The 21946-nt window shown below is 45.7% G+C and overlaps 1 protein-coding gene across 1 annotated transcript in view; it reads left to right on the top strand.

The window, feature by feature from the left end:
• LOC122942204 (ATP-binding cassette sub-family C member 2-like) overlaps positions 1–21946 on the top strand; it is a 197168-nt gene that overhangs the window by 155064 nt on the left and 20158 nt on the right. Inside the window, exons 22-29 of the mRNA XM_044299702.1 lie at positions 11042–11261; positions 16781–16935; positions 17420–17575; positions 18024–18223; positions 18584–18710; positions 19517–19618; positions 20084–20227; positions 21569–21727. Of these exons, the coding sequence (XP_044155637.1) occupies positions 11042–11261; positions 16781–16935; positions 17420–17575; positions 18024–18223; positions 18584–18710; positions 19517–19618; positions 20084–20227; positions 21569–21727 (1263 nt within the window). The remainder of the gene's footprint in view (positions 1–11041; positions 11262–16780; positions 16936–17419; positions 17576–18023; positions 18224–18583; positions 18711–19516; positions 19619–20083; positions 20228–21568; positions 21728–21946) is intronic.

Raw genomic sequence — 21946 nt, 5'->3', positions numbered from 1 at the left:
TGAATTTCTCCGTCACTGCCCACACTAATGCCAGGAACTCTAGTTTGAAGGAACTATAATTCTGGTCATTTTTCTCAGCTCCTTTCAAGGAGCGGCTTGCATAAGCTATCACTCTTTCTTTTCCCTCTTGGATCTGGGCTAACACAGCCCCCAGGCCTCGCTTGCTAGCATCAGTATACAGATGGAAGGGCTTGCTGTAGTCTGGATAACCTAACACGGGAGGCTCAGTCAGTTTCTTTTTTAACAACTGGAACGCTATCTCTCTTTCTTCATTCCACTCAATGGGCACTGGAGTTCTAGGACTTTTCTTGGGCTGCCCCCTCAAGAGTTCCTGGATAGGATCGGCTATTTGAGCAAAATGGGGGATAAAACGTCTATAGTAGCCGGCAAAACCAAGGAAACCCCTCACCTCTTTGACGGTAGTGGGGACCGGCCAGTTACGGACAGCCGCTAACTTATCAGGGTCAGGTTGTATGCCCTCTCCGCTTACCACATGCCCCAGGTATTTTACCGCAGGTTTGAGCAAGTGGCACTTGGATGGCTTTACCTTCAGGCCATATTTGATAAGGATTTCAAATACCTCTGCTAAGTGTTTCAGATGGTCTTCATATGTTTTTGAGTACACAATGACGTCATCTAGATACAGCAGCACTGTTTCAAAGTTCTTGTGACCCAAGCACCGCTCCATTAGTCTCTGGAAAGTTCCTGGGGCATTACATAACCCGAACGGCATACAATTGAATTCGAACAGGCCCATGGGAGTGGTGAAAGCCGTCTTTTCCCTATCTGCCGGGGCCATGGGTACCTGCCAGTAGCCACTGGTCAAGTCCAACGTGGAGAAATAGGCAGCGGAGCCCAGAGCAGTTAGTGACTCCTCAATGCGGGGCAGTGGGTACGCGTCTTTGTGGGTTATTTGATTAATTTTTCTATAGTCCACGCAGAAACGGATACCACCATCCTTCTTCTTTACAAGGACCAGGGGTGCCGCCCACGGGCTACGACTGTCCCGGATTACATTAGAGTCTTTCATCTCTTGGATCATTTCCTTTACAGTCTGATAGGAAGTAGGCGGTAAGGGTCTGTATCTCTCCTTGATAGGAGGATGAGAGCCAGTAGGTATGGTGTGTTGTATGGCACTAACCTCTCCATAATCAGTAGCATGTTTACTGAAGGCCTGGTGGTGCTCTTTGACAAGCTGTAGTATCCCCTCTTGTTGACGTTGGGGGGTAGCCTCGTCCCCGACATGGAGCTCTTCCCACCAGGGCACTTGTGACTGGGGCACCGGCGGACATCCGCTGACTACAGCTGGCGGCTTTTCTGTCACTGGAAGACGGATGATGTCTTGGAAGAACACCTGAGAAAGCTGGGCAACAGGGTCATGCTTAGTAAGCGCAACAGGATGATCACTCAGGTTAATCAGACGGACAGGTACTTTACCTTGGGAGACATTCACCAGGCACTTGGCAGCTCTCACATAAGGGTAGTTCTCCATCTGGATAGGTTCCACCAGGGCTGGATAATCTTGGCCTTGGACTCCCAGGACAGCACGACACCATAAGAGAGTTTGGGAATTAGGAGGCAAAGTCACAGGCTTATTATCACGAATCTTGGCAGTACAAATTTCTCCTTTCCCGTTAGCAAACCTCTGCTGGGCACTTAACACAGTGATAGTCTTTTGAATCACCCTCTTGGATGCAGAGGAAGCGGTGGGCAGAGTCTGGTGTAATACGGCAAGGATTTCTGCATAACAGTTTTTGAAGACATTGGTGCCTAGAATGACAGGATGTCCTCCTCTGTCGCCGGCCTGTACTACTATCACCCCCTGTTGAGGCAAGGTTACTTCTCCCACCTGCAGGGTGGGTTCCCAGTATCCATGGATCTTTACCGGTTTGCCATTGCTGGCGATAATCTCTACCCAGGATTCAGGCGGCTGGGTCAATTGGTTGGTGTCCCAGAATCTTTCAAAGGCGGGCAGCTGAATAGTAGTGACCTGAGACCCAGTATCTAATAGGGCTTCAAAGGGGACCCCGTTAATCTCCACATTGATTTTAGGATGGGATCCTACATACCGTGGCATCCAATTTGGATCTTTTGGACCTAGTGTTCTACCTCCCGAGGGGTGGTCCTCAGCCTCAGGGGTTGCCCGTTTAACTGCCAGCAAGTGGATTCTGTGTGTCCCATCTTTTTGCAGTATGTACACACGGGCCGCTTGCGACCCCTAGTGCGCCTCCCAGGATCCCTGGGGTGAGTCTCTTGGTATGGAGGTGGGAACGGCTTAGAGGGTGACAGGAACTCCTCTTCTGACATCATAGGTTTTTCCCATTCCTCCATTTTTCTGCACACTCTCTCTAGGCTTTTAGTGAGGTGATTTACTTGCTCTGTCAGCATGGCGATAGTATCGGTAGCTGTAGCTTGAACAGCTTGACCGGCCTCAGCTCGGTTAATGATAAGCGGTTTTGACCTGCAGGCTGATAACTCAGGTGGGGGGCTCAAATCTGCTGACCCCAGAATTTTTATAGCCAGTTCTTTAAAGTCCAGAAAGGTACTGCTGGGGTGTTGGGCTGACAGCATCTTTAATTGGGTCCTTATTTGCTCACTAGACACTCCGGTAATAAATTGTTCCCTCAGGGTCTGATCCTGGTTATCAGCTTCCTTGGGATCTATCTGGATTACAGCCCCCAAAGCCTCCTGAAGTGATAGGGCATAGTCACGGAGGGACTCACCGGACTTCTGTTTCTTGCCAAAGAAGTGCATCTTTATCTCTGAGGCAGTCCTCGTTTCAAAAGTGGCCCTGAGGCGGGTGAATATCTGCTCTAGAGTACTCCTTTCAGCAGCAGGCCAGGATAATACCTCTCTGCGGGCAGCCCCCTCAAGTTGCGCTAGCAAGATTTCCATTTGCTGATCGGCATTTATGGGGTACAGTTTGAATAAGGCCAGCAACTTTTCTTTAAAGTCTCTTAGGGTATGGGCCTCTCCGTTATAGCGGGGAAACCATGGGGCCCCAAAATAGTAAGGCATGGTAAAGGGCATCATGCTGGGGGCTATAGGATGATTAGGAGCCGCAAGCTCTCCCGGGTCCGGCCGCTCGGCAACTCCCGGATCTGACATGTTAACTTATTACGAGGTGGCCGCTGGTGACTAAAGGGGCCGGAACAATCCCCTTCCCTCCGGATACAAGTTCTTACCGGTATCGGCGGGTTCGCGCAGGCCAAATCTCGTGAGACTCCGGACGTCCTGTGTACGCGGTGACGTTGCTGACGCAGGAAAAGCAGGGCCGCGGCGGTGCGATGATGAAGAGGGGCGGGATTCTCTGTGTCTTTGAAGGGATCCGCCCACGGAGGTCCTCAGCAGCGCGGCAAACTTTACTCCAGGCGGCCGGTGGCCATCTTGATCACGATTCCCTGACAGCAAGCAGGGTGTTGCAAAGTCCAATAAATCACAGTCCACAAATACGATTTTCTCTCTGGGGGTAGCGCAACACAGTACAGCGTCTCTGATTCCTCCCAGGCACAATTTCAATCCACCGGCTTGGAAATAAAGGGTGCAGTCCTCGCAATACGGTGGTGGAATAGTTAAAGCACACAGTTCACACTTCTCTGCACTGTCGAAGTATGCGGATCCTGTTCGTGACGCCAAAAAGAGCGATGCAGTGTCCCAGGGGGTCAGTAGTGTATGCTGGGCTTTGTAGTGCAGATTGACCACTAACCTGGGATCCACTGTCGTCTTCAAATCGGGGCGAATGCTGGAACAGGCAGGTAGTTGATGAGTTCGTGACGCCAGTGTCAATTAAACGGTGACACGCCGTGTATGATGTTATAAAAGAATGAAGCAAGCATAGGGTAGCCAACAAAAACTGGAACATTTACTGAATATCAGTGAATACAGCTGGTTCTTGAAAGTACAGAATGGCCGGTCTTAGCAAGGCATTATACAGAGTGTTGATTACAGGAGATGCAGTACAGGCGGATTGCACAATATTCCTGACTGGTCCTGCTACATGTGCCTTTCTCTCCAAGGTCTAATGCCCTTTATCTGGCGTACCCTTGAAGCTGTCCTTATCTAGTACCTCCTCTGCTGTCTTGAGTACCTCTTGCTTTATCTGATCGGCCTCTGTGGTATTCTGTGTCTTCAGGCTGATTAGCTATGCCCTTCTGACTTCTATGCATGGACTCAGGAGGGAATCCTCTCTGCACTGAGTCTGGAAACTTCTACCTTCCTGAGCTAGGCCCTAGCCTATTTATACTGAACTGGGGGCTCCCTCTGCTGGCTGTTATAAGGATTGCCGGTAACCGGCCTGACTGGCTTAAAGGGAACTACACACTCAAATCTAGCAGTGTCGGGTAGCCTACCCGTATGCTGCAGACCTCTCTCCTCTGCCTGTGTGTGTGCTGGGCCTAAATATATGCCAATGGACTGTTGCAGTGGTGGCTGACGTGAAGCCTCATTCTCTGCTATGACATGCAGACTAATTCTCTGCTGACATGAAGACAGATTCTCTGTTACGGGACCTCCCTCCTCTGCCTGGGTGCTGGGCCTAAATATATGCCAATGGACTGTTGCAGTGGTGGCTGACGTGAAGCCTCATTCTCTGCTATGACATGCAGACTAATTCTCTGCTGACATGAAGACAGATTCTCTGTTACGGGACCTCCCTCCTCTGCCTGGGTGCTGGGCCTAAATATATGCCAATGGACTGTTGCAGTGGTGGGTGACGTGAAGCCTCATTCTCTGCTATGACATGCAGACTAATTCTCTGCTGACATGAAGACAGATTCTCTGTTACGGGACCTCCCTCCTCTGCCTGGGTGCTGGGCCTAAATATATGCCAATGGACTGTTGCAGTGGTGGGTGACGTGAAGCCTCATTCTCTGCTATGACATGCAGACTAATTCTCTGCTGACATGAAGACAGATTCTCTGTTACGGGACCTCCCTCCTCTGCCTGGGTGCTGGGCCTAAATATATGCCAATGGACTGTTGCAGTGGTGGGTGACGTGAAGCCTGATTCTCTGCTATGACATGCAGACTAATTCTCTGCTGACATGAAGACAGATTCTCTGTTACGGGACCTCTCTCCTCTGCCTGTGTGTGTGCTGGGCCTAAATATATGCCAATGGACTGTTGCAGTGGTGGCTGACGTGAAGCCTCATTCTCTGCTATGACATGCAGACTAATTCTCTGCTGACATGAAGCCAGATTGTCTGTTACGGGACCTCTCTCCTCTGCCTGTGTGTGTGCTGGGCCTAAATATATGCCAATGGACTGTTGCAGTGGTGGCTGACGTGAAGCCTCATTCTCTGCTATGACATGCAGACTAATTCTCTGCTGACATGAAGACAGATTCTCTGTTACGGGACCTCTCTCCTCTGCCTGTGTGTGTGCTGGGCCTAAATATATGCCAATGGACTGTTGCAGTGGTGGCTGACGTGAAGCCTCATTCTCTGCTATGACATGCAGACTAATTCTCTGCTGACATGAAGCCAGATTGTCTGTTACGGGACCTCTCTCCTCTGCCTGTGTGTGTGCTGGGCCTAAATATATGCCAATGGACTGTTGCAGTGGTGGCTGACGTGAAGCCTCATTCTCTGCTATGACATGCAGACTGATTCTCTGCTGACATGAAGCCAGATTCTCTGTTACGGGACCTCTCTCCTCTGCCTGTGTGTGTGCTGGGCCTAAATATATGCCAATGGACTGTTGCAGTGGTGGCTGACGTGAAGCCTCATTCTCTGCTATGACATGCAGACTAATTCTCTGCTGACATGAAGCCAGATTGTCTGTTACGGGACCTCTCTCCTCTGCCTGGGTGCTGGGCCTAAATTTATGACAATGGACTGTTGCAGTGGTGGCTGACGTGAAGCCTGATTCTCTGCTATGACATGCAGACTGATTCTCTGCTGACATGAAGCCAGATCCTCTGTTACGGGACCTCTCTCCTCTGCCTGTGTGTGTGCTGGGCCTAAATATATGCCAATGGACTGTTGCAGTGGTGGCTGACGTGAAGCCTCATTCTCTGCTATGACATGCAGACTGATTCTCTGCTGACATGAAGCCAGATTCTCTGTTACGGGACCTCTCTCCTCTGCCTGTGTGTGTGCTGGGCCTAAATATATGCCAATGGACTGTTGCAGTGGTGGCTGACGTGAAGCCTCATTCTCTGCTATGACATGCAGACTAATTCTCTGCTGACATGAAGACAGATTCTCTGTTACGGGACCTCCCTCCTCTGCCTGGGTGCTGGGCCTAAATATATGCCAATGGACTGTTGCAGTGGTGGCTGACGTGAAGCCTCATTCTCTGCTATGACATGCAGACTAATTCTCTGCTGACATGAAGACAGATTCTCTGTTACGGGACCTCTCTCCTCTGCCTGGGTGCCGGGGCCTAAATATCTGAGAATGGACTGTTCCAGTGGTGGGTGACGGGAAGCCAGATTCTCTGCTATGGAACCTCTCTCCAATTGATTTTGGTTAATTTTTATTTATTTAATTTTTATTTTAATTCATTTCCCTATCCACATTTGTTTGCAGGGGATTTACCTACATGTTGCTGCCTTTTGCAGCCCTCTAGCTCTTTCCTGGGCTGTTTTACAGCCTTTTTAGTGCCGAAAAGTTCGGGTCCCCATTGACTTCAATGGGGTTCGGGTTCGGGACGAAGTTCGGATCGGGTTCGGATCCCGAACCCGAACATTTCCGGGATGTTCGGCCGAACTTCTCGAACCCGAACATCCAGGTGTTCGCTCAACTCTACCTTTGGGTCTACTTGATGACAACCAATTGCTGGTCCTTTTGTTCCTAAACCTGCTCCTTACAATCTGATCCTTTATTGTATGACACCTTTTGAAGGCTAAGAGTGGCCTGTTGTTCGCGATCACTTCCAAACCTTCCTCATTTTTTAGGATATCCCAATTATTACAGATGGGACGTTTTATGAGGTTTGCTACGGGATGTATTTAAAAGTAAAGACAATTCTCTCCCTTTCTTTATGGGTATTTTTCCTTTTCTTATTCAATAACTCTAGTGGGGTAAAAGAACCTGCTTTCCTTCTAGCTGTGTTAACATCCCTCTCCTCATAGCCTCTGTCAAGTAATCTACCATTCCTCTGACTGTCTGTTATATCCCTCTTCAGTATTATTTATACGTCTTAAGTGCATGAATTGACCATAAGGTATAGATTTTTTGACACTGTCCGGGTGGAAGCTCTTGTGGTGTAAGAGGGAATTTGTGGCTGTGGGCTTGCGATGGCCGCTTGTGTGTATGCCATCCTCATCAGCCTCTATGTATACATCCAGAAACTCCAGAGACTGGCCTTCATAATTGAGGATAAATTTCATATTCATGTTATTATCATTTAAATAAGACACAAATTCCCTACATTGCACCTCAGTGCCTGACCATATCATGAACACGTCGTCGACATATCTTAGGAATAGCTGTATACAGGTCCTTCTCAAAAAATTAGCATATTGTGATAAAGTTCATTATTTTCTGTAATGTACTGATAAACATTAGACTTTCATATATTTTAGATTCATTACACACAACTGAAGTAGTTCAAGCCTTTTATTGTTTTAATATTGATGATTTTGGCATACAGCTCATGAAAACCCAAAATTCCTATCTCAAAAAATTAGCATATCATGAATAGGTTCTCTAAACGAGCTATTAACCTAATCATCTGAATCAACTAATTAACTCTAAACACCTGCTAAAGATTCCTGAGGCTTTTAAAAACTCCCAGCCTGGTTCATTACTCAAAACCGCAATCATGGGTAAGACTGCCGACCTGACTGCTGTCCAGAAGGCCATCATTGACACCCTCAAGCAAGAGGGTGAGACACAGAAAGAAATTTCTGAACGAATAGGCTGTTCCCAGAGTGCTGTATCAAGGCACCTCAGTGGACCGATTGCAGACCTTGGGGGACCTGCGGAAGCAGTGGACTGAGTCTGGAGTAGAAACATCCAGAGCCACCGTGTACAGGCGTGTGCAGGAAATGGGCTACAGGTGCCGCATTCCCCAGGTCAAGCCACTTTTGAACCAGAAACAGCGGCAGAAGCGCCTGACCTGGGCTACAGAGAAGCAGCACTGGACTGTTGCTCAGTGGTCCAAAGTACTTTTTTCGGATGAAAGCAAATTTTGCATGTCATTCGGAAATCAAGGTGCCAGAGTCTGGAGGAAGACTGGGGAGAGGGAAATGCCAAAATGCCTGAAGTCCAGTGTCAAGTACCCACAGTCAGTGATGGTCTGGGGTGCCATGTCAGCTGCTGGTGTTGGTCCACTGTGTTTTATCAAGGGCAGGGTCAATGCAGCTAGCTATCAGGAGATTTTGGAGCACTTCATGCTTCCATCTGCTGAAAAGCTTTATGGAGATGAAGATTTCATTTTTCAGCACGACCTGGCACCTGCTCACAGTGCCAAAACCACTGGTAAATGGTTTACTGACCATGGTATTACTGTGCTCAATTGGCCTGCCAACTCTCCTGACCTGAACCCCATAGAGAATCTGTGGGATATTGGGAAGAGAAAGTTGAGAGACGCAAGACCCAACACTTGAGCTTAAGGCCGCTATCGAAGAATCCTGGGCCTCCATAACACCTCAGCAGTGCCACAGGCTGATTGCCTCCATGCCACGCCGCATTGAAGCAGTCATTTCTGCAAAAGGATTCCCGACCAAGTATTGAGTGCATAACTGAACATAATTATTTGAAGGTTGACTTTTTTTGTATTAAAAACACTTTTCTTTTATTGGTCGGATGAAATATGCTAATTTTTGTAGATAGGAAATTTGGGTTTTCATGAGCTGTATGCCAAAATCATCAATATTAAAACAATAAAAGGCTTGAACTACTTCAGTTGGTGTGTAATGAATCTAAAATATATGAAAGTCTAATGTTTATCAGTACATTACAGAAAATAATGAACTTTATCACAATATGCTAATTTTTTTAGAAGGACCTGTATATTGCAAGTATGGGTTAACTGTAGTGAAGACAAATCTGTCCTCAAAAACAGTTAAAAACAAATTAGCATACGTGCAAGATACCGGCATACCCATGGCAGTTCCCACCTTCTGCCTATACCGCTGGTCATCAAACGTGAAGACGTTATTGGATAGAATAAACCCGAGTGCCTCTGTTATAAACTGACAATATATGTGACTTTTGTCAGTTTTTCCCAGTATCTGACTGATGGCCTGGACCCCAATATTGTGAGGTATTCGAGTATAAAGGCTTTCCACGTAGAGTGACACCAAAACGAACCCCTAGCGCCAATCAAACTGGTTGATGGCCCAGAGAAAGTCGCTAGTGTCACTTAGATACATGGGGGTCCTGGATAAGAGGGGTATAAGCAGCCAATCAATAAACTGGGAAAGGGGTTCTGTTAAAGACCCTATGCCCACCACAATAGAGTGGCCTGGAGGGGCTGTGAGCGATTTATGTATTTTTGGGACAAAATACCAGGCTGGCTTGTTAGGATATTGTGGTACTTCTTCAACTTCTCAAACACACTAGGGGGCAAAAAGATCTGTAGCTACATATTTAGAAACAATTTTTTTTTAAAAAAGACGACAAACCTATTGTGGGAGCCTTCCCTAATTTTTCATATGTAATTGTATCATCTAGCTACCTATGCGCCTCACTAACATAATAATGTTCTGGAGCCCAGCCACGCCCCCCCCTGTGAAGAAGCCCAGCACCGCCTGTATCCACGAATCTCCTCCTTGCTCACGAAGTCAGATCACCGCAATCTCGCGATGCGCGAGCTCGCGCATGCGCAGTTCCTTCCCTGAGGCTGATGCCAGCACAGGGAAGGAACACTATTCCGGCACTGCACATGCGCAAGCTCGCACATCGCGTGATTACGGTGATCTGACTTTGTGAGCAAGGAGGAGATTCGTAGATACAGGCGGTGCTGGGCTCTTTCACAGGGGGGCATGGCTGGGCTCCAGAACGGTTAGTACAGCCCCTTGGGCTCCTTACCAGGCTGATATATATATAAAATCTTTTTTTACACTGAATAAAACCACACAGAGCTATGGGACAGGTATATTGCGGACATGCTAGCAGCGATCTAGCCGTGCATGTCCACATCTCTATAGGGTAAAAAGAAGTGACAGAATTCCTTTAAGTTGCTTGTGGGCCAATGTATTCTATAGTGCTATATATTCGTTTTTGACTCACGCCTGTATTGATCGCGTAATATTCGCATATTATGCGATTATTACCTTGCCGATTTTCGAGAAAAAAAAAAAGAATGTAAAATATTATGAATATTCGACAAATATTTTACAAAATATTAGCGAAATATCACAAATTCGAATATGACCCCTGCTGCTCATCACTAGTCTCCTCAACAACAGCCAGTGTATCTGCTAACCTGTCATCAACTGCCAAGAGAGTACCCCTATAAACAGTACCACGCATAATATTTAAGCAGTGTAGACCCGATAAACACTACTGATAGCAGAATGCTGCTCAGTGCTGTGCCACCGAATTCAATGAAAGTATTCTGGCTGCCTGCATCCACCACCAGGGGGAGCTCACTGCTCATACTGTGCACTTGTACTTCTATTGAATGCAATGGAAATAATAGAAATATATCTAGCTAACTCTTCCTAGTGGCAGTTGCCAGCAGCATTTGTGGCAAACTTGTCTACTCTGCCAGGTATCTGACAGATCTGTTTTTCAGCTTTTTAGAGAGGTTGTCCAGGACTTTGATGTTTTAAAGATAGGCCATCAATATCAAATCGGCAGGGGTCCAGCAAGAATAGGTCTTCAGTATCAAAATCCTCAACAACTCTTTTAAGATAAGGCTCATACTAGACAATGAAGATTGATACATTCTGACAATAACATCAAGGTGAGATTTAGAGAAAAGTCAGGTAAAAGAAAAGTGGAACAGCTACTCATGAAACCAATATGGATTCTGCTTTCATGTTGAAAAATAAAATCAGATCTAGAAGTGGTTGCTGTGGATGACTTCTCCTTATCCCTCCCTGTTCTATTTTTGATTAATCTCATCCATTGTATCTTTTTTTACAGGTGAAGTTCTCTCTGTATCTGAAGTACCTTCATGCAGTTGGATGGGTTTACTATTCCTCGATATTGGCGAGCTACTTGTTACAGACAGTGTCCTTTATCGGACAGAACGTTTGGGTCAGTGACTGGACGTCAGATGCTGTGACTTATTTTAATCAGAGCTATCCAACTTCACAGAGAGACATGCGGGTCGGGGTGTATGCAGCCCTGGGGGTGGCACAAGGTAACTTTGTTTTGTTATGTATTTTATTTATAAAACCAAGAAAATAAAACTGTCACCACCAGACATCACAGACGTTCTTCAGAACCTCCTCCTTGAGGTTCCTTTTGTTTTGCTTTCGTTTTCTCATCTCGTTAGCCTCTCTCAGCTGTCATGTAGTTGCACTGATTGCATCCCTTTAAATCCCTTCCCATACTGCATCACTTTGCGGTTTATACAACTTCCTGGAGTGTGTGCATGCTGGATGCTACTACTGAGTCTTCTACAGATAAGTTTTGTTCATTCATTTGTGTTTTCCTGTTTGCTGGATCCCAAGTGACCCTGACTCCCTCCGTATCAAGTGTAGAGAACTGGTGGTCGTGTCCCCTCATTATTATAGGGTGTTCAGGTGTTATACAGTCGAGGAACGAGGATATGCGATCATCTACCATTGAGATTTTTGCATAGGCTGAGCAGTTAGGGAGAGAGCCAGGTCTGTTGCAGGGCTCTCCCTTTGATTCCTTAGTTTTGGATCCAGTCAGTCGGATCTTCATTTTGTGTCTTCTAGTTTTCTGTACATCTTCCGTGACATTATAAACCGCCAAAACCGTCTCAAGCATGGATCCGGTTTCACTTTTGACTGAACACATGCAGGGTCTTTCATTGGAGGTAGCAGATCTCCGTAAAACTGTTTCTCAGTTTCAGGTGATCGGTTCAGCTTGCGTTCATGGAGTTTGTTCTGAGCCTAAGATCTCGGTCCCGGATACGTTCTCCGGGGGTAGTGAGAATTTTGTTCGTTTTAGAGAGGCTTGCAAACTCCATTTTCGCCTACTTCCCCATTCCTCTGGCGATGAGGAGCAGAGGGTGGAGATCATCATCTCGCTGCTCAGGGATAACGCCCAGTCCTGGGCCTTTTCGCTGCCGGTGGGGGCACGGCCCCTCTGTTCAGTGGATGATTTTTTTTTAGCCCTGGGTCAGATATATGATGATCCGGATCGTATTGCTCTGGCTGAGTCTAGACTACATCTTTTATGCCAGGGTAAACAGTCCGCAGAGATATACTGTTCAGAATTTCAGAGATGGGCAGCTGATACTGGTTGGAATGATGCTGCACTCCGAAGTCAATTTTGCCATGGTCTTTCAGAGGGATTGAAAGATGCATTTGCCTTTCATGAGAGACCTACCTCCTTGGACTCTGCCATGTCTCGGGCCGTTCGTATTGACAGGCGTCTTAGAGAGAGAGAGGAGAGATCACTCCTTCCTGTCATACTCAGTCCAAGGGCAGTGCGGCGGTCTTATTCAGTGCACAGGGGTCTCAGTCGTTCTCAATCCTTTCTGAGCAGGAGGCCATGCAGCTGGGTTTGCTTGCCTCTGACAATAGAAGATTCAGCTCTCATAGGAAGGTTTGTTTCTGTTGTGGAGGTATAAATCATTTGGCAAATGTTTGTCCCTCTAGGAGATTCAGGCAGTTTTTTGAGAGTAATAAAGAAACAAAAAGAGAAAAATGCTCTAAAAACGTTCCATCTGTTACTATTGGCAAGGTTGATGCGGAAATTGAAGGTTTTCCGTTTGCTTGTAGTTCCCGTTTTGTCCTACCTGCCAGGGTGGCGCTAAAGAGCAAGAACATTTTTTGTGAGATTTTTGTAGATAGTGGAGCAGCTGTCAATCTCATTGATAATCAATTTGCTATAACTCATGGTTTCCAGGTATGCACTTTGGGATAGGATATACCTGTTTTTGCTATTGATTCCGTTCCACTTTCTCAGAAATCGTTAAAGGGCATAGTTCACAATATCCGATTGATTGTGAGTGATACTCAAAATGAGGATGTGTCATGTTTCGTCCTTAGCGGTTTGCCTACTCCTCTAGTGTTGGGGCTACCCTGGCTCACTAAACATAACCCCACCATTGATTGGCAAGCGAGGCAAATAAATGGTTGGAGTGACTTTTGCAGAGAGAATTGCCTCACGACAGCTGTACCATCTTTTCTCTCTGAATTTTTGGATGTGTTTTCTGAGAGTGGTGTTCAGGACTTGCCCCCTCACAGGGAGTATGATTGCCCTATTAATCTCACCCCAGGCGCCAAGCTGCCTAAATCTCGTTTATACAATCTCTCCCAACCTGAAAGGGTCGCTATGCGTGCTTATATCTCTGAGAGTCTGAGAAAGGGACACATACGACCCTCGAAGTCACCTGTTGCCGCTGGTTTTTTCTTTGTTAAGAAAAAAGATGGTTCTTTAAGACCATGTCTGGATTTCAGGGAGCTGAACAGTATCACAATTCGTGACCCTTATCCGCTTCCTCTGATTGTTGGGGCTAAAGTTTTTTCCAAGTTGGATCTAAGAGGGGCATACAACCTGGTCAGGGTCAGAGAAGGAGACGAATGGAAGACGGCCTTCAATACCCCTGAGGGCCATTTTGAGAATTTGGTAATTCCTTTTGGTTTGATGAATGCTCCAGCCGTCTTTCAGCATTTTGTGAACAGCATTTTTTATCATTTAATGGGGAAAATTGTATTAGTGTATCTAGATGACATTTAGATTTTTTCTCCTGATTTCAAAACTCATAAGGAACACTTACGTCAGGTCTTGCTCATCCTGCAGGAGAATAAATTGTACGCTAAACTGGAAAAATGTATGTTTGCGATTCCAGAAATTCAATTTCTGGGGTTTCTTCTCTCCGTTTCTGGTTTTCGCATGGACCCCGAGAAGGTCCGCGCTGTGCTTGAGTGGAAGCTTCCTAAAAATCAGAAGGCGCTGATGCGTTTTTTGGGTTTTGCCAATTATTACAGGAAGTTTATTTTTAATTATTCCTCTGTTGTTAAACCACTCACTGATATGACTAGAAAGGGGGTAGATTTTTCCTCCTGGTCGGTAGAGGCGCGTAAGGCCTTTTCTAATATCAAGGAGAGTTTTGCTTCCGCTCCCATCTTGGTACAACCTGATATTTCTCTGCCCTTCATAGTTGAGGTGGACGCTTCTGAGGTGGGTGTGGGTGCGTTTTTGTCTCAGGGTCCCTCCAAACGGCGACCGTGTGCCTTTTTCTCGAAGAAACTCTCCTCCGCAGAGAGAAATTACGATGTGGGAGATAGGGAGTTGTTGGCCATCAAGTTAGCTTTTGAGGAATGGCGCCATTGGCTAGAGGGAGCCAGACACCCTATTACCGTGTTTACTGACCATAAGAATCTGGCCTACTTGGAGTCAGCCAAGCGTCTGAACCCGAGACAGGCCAGATGGTCTTTGTTCTTTTCAAGGTTTAATTTTGTTGTCACATTCCGCCCTGGGGTTAAGAATGTGAAGGCGGATGCCCTGTCACGTTGTTTTCCGGGAGGTGGAAATTTTGAAGACCTGGGTCCCATTTTGGCTGAAGGTGTGGTGGTCTCTGCTCTTTATCCTGAATTGGAGGCAGAGGTTCAGGTAGCCCAGTCAGAGGCTCCTGATCTTTGTCCTCCTGGGAGGTTGTTTGTGCCTCTCGCTTTAAGACACAAGATTTTTAAGGAGCACCACGATACTGTCCTTGCTGGGTACCCGGGGGCAAGAGCCACAGTAGATCTCATCGCTCGGAGATTCTGGTGGCCGGCGCTTCATAAGTCGGTTGAGGGTTTTGTGGCAACCTGCGAGACCTGCGCTCGTGCCAAAGTCCCTCATTCACGGCCATCAGGTTCTCTCCTTCCGTTACCCATTCCTTCCCGTCCTTGGACACATCTGTCCATGGACCTCATTACGGACCTGCCTCGTTCCTCGGGGAAGACTGTGATTCTGGTGGTGGTGGACCGTTTTAGCAAAATGGTGCATTTCATTCCTTTTCATGGCTTGCCCAATGCTAAGACGCTGGCGCAGGCATTTATTGATCACATTATCAAATTGCATGGTATTCCTTCAGACATAGTCTCTGATAGGGGCACGCAGTTTGTTTCCAAATTCTGTAAGGCTTTCTGTTCTCGCTTGGGGGTTCGGTTGTCATTCTCTTCTGCTTTCCACCCGCAGTCGAATGGCCAGACAGATCGCGTCAATCAGAATCTGGAGACATATCTGCGCTGTTTTGTGGCGGAGAATCAGGAGGATTGGTGTTATTTTTTGTCCCTTGCTGAGTTTGCTTTAAATAACCGTCGTCAGGAGTCCTCTGATAAGTCACCATTTTTTGGTGCACATGGGTTTCATCCGCAGTTTGGGACATTCTCTGGAGAGGGGTCTTCTGGTTTACCTGATGAGGACAGATTCTCCTCGTCTTTGTCATCTATTTGGCAAAAGATTCAGGATAATCTAAAGAGCATGAGTGAGAGATATAAGCGTGTGGCGGATAAGAGACATGTGCCTGGTACGGACCTGAATGTTGGTGATCTGTTGTGGTTGTTTACTAAGAATATCAAATTGAAGGTTCCCTCCTGGAAGTTGGGTCCTAAGTTTATTGGGCCTTACAAAATCTTGTCCGTCATCAATCCTGTTGCCTACCGTCTTGATCTTCCTCAGACTTGGAAGATCCATAATGTTTTTCATAAGTCCTTATTAAAACCTTATGTCCAACCCATTGTACCCTCGTCTTTGCCTCCTCCTCCGATTGTGGTTGAAGGTAATCTTGAATTTCAGGTCTCTAGGATTGTGGATTCTCGTGTTGTCCGCGGTTCTCTCCAGTACCTCATTCATTGGGAGGGTTATGGTCCTGAGGAGAGGATGTGGGTCCCAGTGACGGACATTAAGGCCACTCGTCTCATCAGGGCTTTCCATAGGTCCCATCCTGAGAAGGTGGGCTCTGAGTGTCCGGAGTCCTCTTGTAGAAGGAGGGGTACTGTCACCACCAGACATCTGAGAAGCTCTGACAGACGTTCTTCAGAACCTCCTCCTTGAGGTTCCTTTTGTTTTGCTTTCGTTTTCTCATCTCGTTAGCCTCTCTCAGCTGTCATGTAGTTGCACTGATTGCATCCCTTTAAATCCCTTCCCATACTGCAACACTTTGTGGTTTATACAACTTCCTGGAGTGTGTGCATGCTGGATGCTACTACTGAGTCTTCTACAAGTTTTGTTCATTCATTTGTGTTTTCCTGTTTGCTGGATCCCAGGTGACCCTGACTGCCTCCTTATCAAGTGTAGGGAGCCGGTGGTCGTGTCCCCTCACTATTATAGGGTGTTCAGGTGTTATACAGTCGAGGAGCGAGGATATGCGATCATCTACCATTGAGATTTTTGCATAGGCTGAGCAGTTAGGGAGAGAGCCAGGTCTGTTGCAGGGCTCTCCCTTTGGTTCCTTAGTTTTGGATCCAGTCAGTCGGATCTTCATTTTGTGTCTTCTAGTTTTCTGTACACCTTCCGTGACAAAAACCTAAGATTATCAAGACAACAATTGAGCCATCTATGTGATACCTGACAGCCATTCATCTTCATGGCTGCTACAGGGGAAATGTCTGACTGGGTGTGATGTCCTTCGGCTGTTAATTGGATCATGGCTCCTTTCTGAAAGAGGCTGTCTCTGATCCATATTCCTCTATTGTGTGGCAATATTACATGCTATGGAGGTACTAATGGGTTCTATATGTATTTTTTTTTTAGGTATTTTTGTGTTCCTCGGTGCTTTTCTGGTTGCTGTCGGTACAGTACGTGCATCACGGCTCCTCCATTCACAATTACTTCGAAATATCCTGCGCGTTCCTATGCAGTTCTTTGACACCACTCCAACTGGACGCATTGTCAACAGGTTTGCCAAGGTCAGTTCCTTTCAGTCTCATGTTTTTACTAATCTAAAGCTCACAGGTTTGGGGCAGGAATGTTAGCATGTTAAGATAAAATTACCTTTGTAAGAATCCTTGTAAAGGTGAAGTAACAAGACATTGAGTTTCCTGAATAGTCAAACACCTAGACGCTCCACCACATAAAATAGTAAGAAACACTGGTCAATACCTATCTGTGAAATTCTGCATCTTTCTCCATTCGCTCCTGTTTTTAGACTCTGGCTGGACAACATGTTGTCCATAATGATGTCGCTTGACCACATTGTCCAGTTGCTGCTGGCCACCATGATGTTTCATCCATAGTGATGTAACAGCCAGTAGCAGCTTCCGTATTATGAATGGCACATAGTAGGTAGGGCCCCTTTACAGATTTTGATTTGGGGCCCAGGATGTTAAAGATTATTTTGACACGTTTTGTGGAAGATGTTAAATAGGACAATATGTTGTTGTTTGCTTCCAGGACATCTACAATGTGGATGAAACCATCCCCATGTCGTTCCGGAACTGGGTTGCCTGCATTTTTGGAGTGATCGGCATCCTGTTTATGATCTCCTTGGCTACACCAATTTTTGCCGCTGTCATCATACCGTTGGCCATTGTGTATTATTTAGTCCAGGTAAGCATTTGCTTCCTTTCCATATCTTCCATGGGGTGATGTCCTACTTTCACAGTTCTCCCAGGGCATCCAGTACTATTATATTCCCCATGTTTCTTTCTTTCTATTACATTCCTTAAAGGGCTAGTTGAAGTGTCTGGACCTCAGGAAAAGACACCAATGGAGTGCAACACAGCTATAAAAGCTATTGGATAAATGATTAGCTAAATGACACAACATCAGAGGAGTCTAAAGTTTCCTTTTCAGGGCAATAAGTGTTCACGTCTATAAAATAATCCCCAAACTTACACAGTAACACAGGGATTATGTCTTTGATGTTCTAAAAATTACTGTGTCATGCTCCTACCCCTCCTAGATTTCTCTTGTAGATTACATGTTCCCTTAAAGACCTATAATCCTGTGGATGTCTTTTTATTATAACAATCATTTATTGTCATTGTACCTGCAGAGGTTTTATGTTGCCACCTCACGTCAGCTGAGACGTCTGGATTCAGTCACCAGGTCACCCATCTACTCTCACTTTGGGGAGACAATCTCTGGTCTGTCAGTCATCCGAGCCTATGGACATCAACAGAGATTCATCCAGCACAATGAAGACACCCTAGATATCAACCAGAAGAGCGTTTACTCCTGGGTTGTGTCCAACAGGTAAAGGGGCCTTTACACGGGCTGAGAATTCTGTAGAAAATCGCTAACGAGCATTCATAAAAATGCTCATTAGCAATAATCTGGTGGGGTAAATGTACCAGCGATTTACCCGATGAACGAGCAAAATGCTCATTCATCGGGTAATAAATAATTTGTGCGGTCACAAAAATTATCAGTTGCCCGCAGCAGATTGTGCTGTGTATGGGGATGAGCAATGGCATTAGCGAGCAGGTGATTCCTTCCTGACTATCTGCTGCTGTATCGTCCCGTGTAAAGGGACCTTAAGAAATTGATAAGGCAAGTGAGTAGATAATCTGGAGGAATCTCTAGTAATCTCCTTATTATGTGATGTATCTGCAGATGGCTGGCCATTCGACTTGAATTTGTTGGGAACCTGACAGTGTTCTTTGCTGCTCTCTTCGCTGTGTTAGGCCGTGGCACGGTGGACAGTGGGACTGTTGGACTATCCATTTCCACAGCTTTCAATGTGAGTCAATGTGAACCAGAAATACAATAAATGAGTTGTGCTTTTTCGAAACCCCAGAGTGGACAACTGTTACAAAGAGCATCTAAGCCTCTGGAGGACCTGTCCTGCATTACTGCATTGTAATGATTGACTTCCCGAGTGGTGTCGCTGCAGGGAAACTAAGCACTTCCAGTTTTCCCCCACTGATTACTGCTGATTGCTAGAGGTCCCAACAGGGACACTTTCTGTAATCAACTTTTTGACAAGGAACTGAGTAGAGATTGTTCAAACTAGAAACCCCTTTAAATATCCTTGTATCTGAAGTATGCATAGGCTACAGGAGGACCCATAGAAGTAAACAATATGGTGTTCCCTATTTTTTCTGATTTACTCCAACACATCAATACATCCAAGTCCTTTTAATGTGCTTCATTAGTTGTGAAGTATGTCCTGAACCTTTGGACTAGTTCTACTCGTTGGTTCTCCAGTGTTTCCATGCAGGGGCAGATTTGGAACTTAAAGTGGCCCTAGAAAAAATAATAAAAGTGGCCCCATGTTGTAGGTGGGTCCAAATTGACAGAAGCTAGGCCGAAACAAGTAGGCGGGGACACCAGAAGTAGGCAGGGCCTGCAGTACCATAGTGCAGCACAGAATACCACCCCAGCAGAACCAAATACTGCAGGACAGCAAAAACTACTGCCACCCCAGCCACATTATTCAACTGCATCACCATCATGAGGATGGTCACATAGTTGAGTTCAGGAGGGCTCCTGTGACCGTTGAGCATCAGATCATTATATATTATATTTTAATTTCTTATTGTACAGATTACACAGACACTGGACTGGATGATGCGGATAACGTCAGAGCTGGAGACCAATATTGTTGCAGTTGAGCGTGTGGATGAGTACGTTAAAGTAGAGAACGAAGTAAGTTCTGAGGGCGTCGGCCAACACTATAGACCTAAGGATAAAGTCAGTTTATCACATAGATTACCTTTTAAGTCTTATTTGTCATAAAAATCCTATGTCGTGCCTCTCTTTTTATGAAGTTATGCCACAGACTGCTTCTATATTGATTTCTGTTGAAATTAGCATGTATGAGGAGAAGTTAGCTGCTAACTCCCTCACGGATGACACTGAGAAACTATACTCCTTGTTCAGCTAATTCTGAGTGGGCCTTCGGCAATATTGGCCTGAGCAAAGAGGAGCTCTGACGTCAGCATGTCAGACACCCTGCCGAGCTTTCTGGCTTCAGCCCTCCCCCCTGCAGCCCCAGCGTGATGGACTCCCATATAGTTCAGTGTATTACACATGTAGAAAGTAAATATTTTATACATATACTGTATATATCGTTGTATAAACTCAGCGTTCTTTGCTATGTTCATCTATCAGGCAGAGTGGACGACTCAGAAGCGCCCCCCACAGAACTGGCCAGATAGAGGTGTTGTGCAGTTTGTGGACTACGAGGCCCGTTACCGATCTGAATTAGACCTTGTTCTACATGGGATTTCATGCACTGTTGACAGTATGGAGAAGGTAATATGAGACTGTATGATCAATGGATGGATAGATCCAAAGATTGGTGGATAGATCCATAGGTTAGTGGATGGATCCATAGACGGATATGGGGATAAGTTCAGGTGCATGCTACCATGGCTGCAGTGTAAAAACAAAGAAGGACTACAAGTTTCAGCATACTTCTTTATGCGCAAACATTAAAAACATGAAAAGATGTAAACTGCATTTCTGCTGTACTTACTATATCAATATTTAAAGCTCTTTGCACATATTTTTGATCAAGAATATGTTGGGCCCATCTACCAGCGACAAGGTGGCTTCTATCAAGCAGGACTGACACTACCAGTCTTGTCTCTTCTGGGCTTTTGTCCTACAAAATTCAGGGCAATTCAGAATCCAGCTATAGGTCATTCTGCCTAGTGCATTGATTCAGAGTATCCTATAGCTGGATTCTACTTTTCCCTGAATGCAGTTTACATTTATTCATATTTTCAATGTTTGCATGAGTGTCTTTGTGCAGAAAGTAAAATGCTGCTATTTGTAGATCTTGTTTGCTTTTAATCCATAGATGGATAGATAGATAAGAAATAGATATGAGAGAGAGATTTGATTAGCTGGATACAGGAGCGATAAATAGATCCCGAAAAATTTCTCGCCTCACCACAGGCACTAGTGGTAATACGTACTCTGCACTGGAGGTGCAGTAACCCAGTGGTTCACAGCTAAAAGGGTTAATTTTGTAAATTACTGCTAAAGGTTAATATTCAGGTTTACCGCTCTACTCCCAAAAGGTGTTATACAGGAAATATTACAATGGTGGTTCACTTTTTGATGTTTTTCAAAGCGCTCAGACATTGACTTCTTGTGGTATTTTGTGGGCCCACCTACTTCTTCTGTCCTGTATTCACCTTGTGTTGGTCTTCTGTCAGTATGGATTCACCTAAACCATGGGGCCACTTTTAGGTTTTTTTTTTTCCAGGGTCTGTATGTGGACTCTATATTATGGAGGTCCTCCATTGAAGGATGTATGTAAGGAGATCATGAACTATGTAATATAATATACTTTAAGTTCACAGTCCGCCCCTGTACATTCCTGCTCTGGTGAGTTGGACTGTGGAAAGTGCGGCCACTATGCTGTAATGCAAACATAATCTCCCAGAATTCAGTGCAGCTCGATCAGTGCATGATCAGCTAAATGCATTGTATGGTGGCTGCTCATAGGGTGTTGATGGATGCTAGCAGCAGTCAGCAGAAATGCAAGTCCTGATCGGGATCAGTAACGAGTTAAATGAAAAACTCATCCCTCATCCGTAATGAACACTTCATGTGACCGCATATAACTGTTGATCTGTCCCTCAGGTTGGAATAGTTGGAAGGATGGGAGCTGGAAAATCTTCCCTTACGAATTGCCTCTTCCGGATCATCGAGGCAGCAGGGGGGAAGATAATCATTGATGGTCTGGACATCTCCACCATTGGCCTCCATGATCTGCGCAACAAACTAACTATAATTCCTCAGGTAATTCACCCATCATTTATGGCTGACTAGAAGGCTAGCTTTCATATGTAAGAAGTTTAATCACATAGTCACTGGTCTCAGTGGTAAAACTGTGATTGGTCTCATGGCTGAGGCCAGTACACCCCCCCCCCTCCCCCTTGGCCCATTTCTTCATGATCATGTTCATCCCCTTTAAATTAAAAATGATGTCTGCCTGTAATCACCACAATGGGGAGCTTA

The sequence above is a fragment of the Bufo gargarizans genome, chromosome 6 (assembly GCF_014858855.1).
Source record: "Bufo gargarizans isolate SCDJY-AF-19 chromosome 6, ASM1485885v1, whole genome shotgun sequence".
Classification (NCBI taxonomy): Eukaryota; Metazoa; Chordata; class Amphibia; order Anura; family Bufonidae; genus Bufo; species Bufo gargarizans.
Note: the sequence above shows the minus strand (reverse complement) of the source record. Positions and strands in the feature narration are given on the sequence as shown.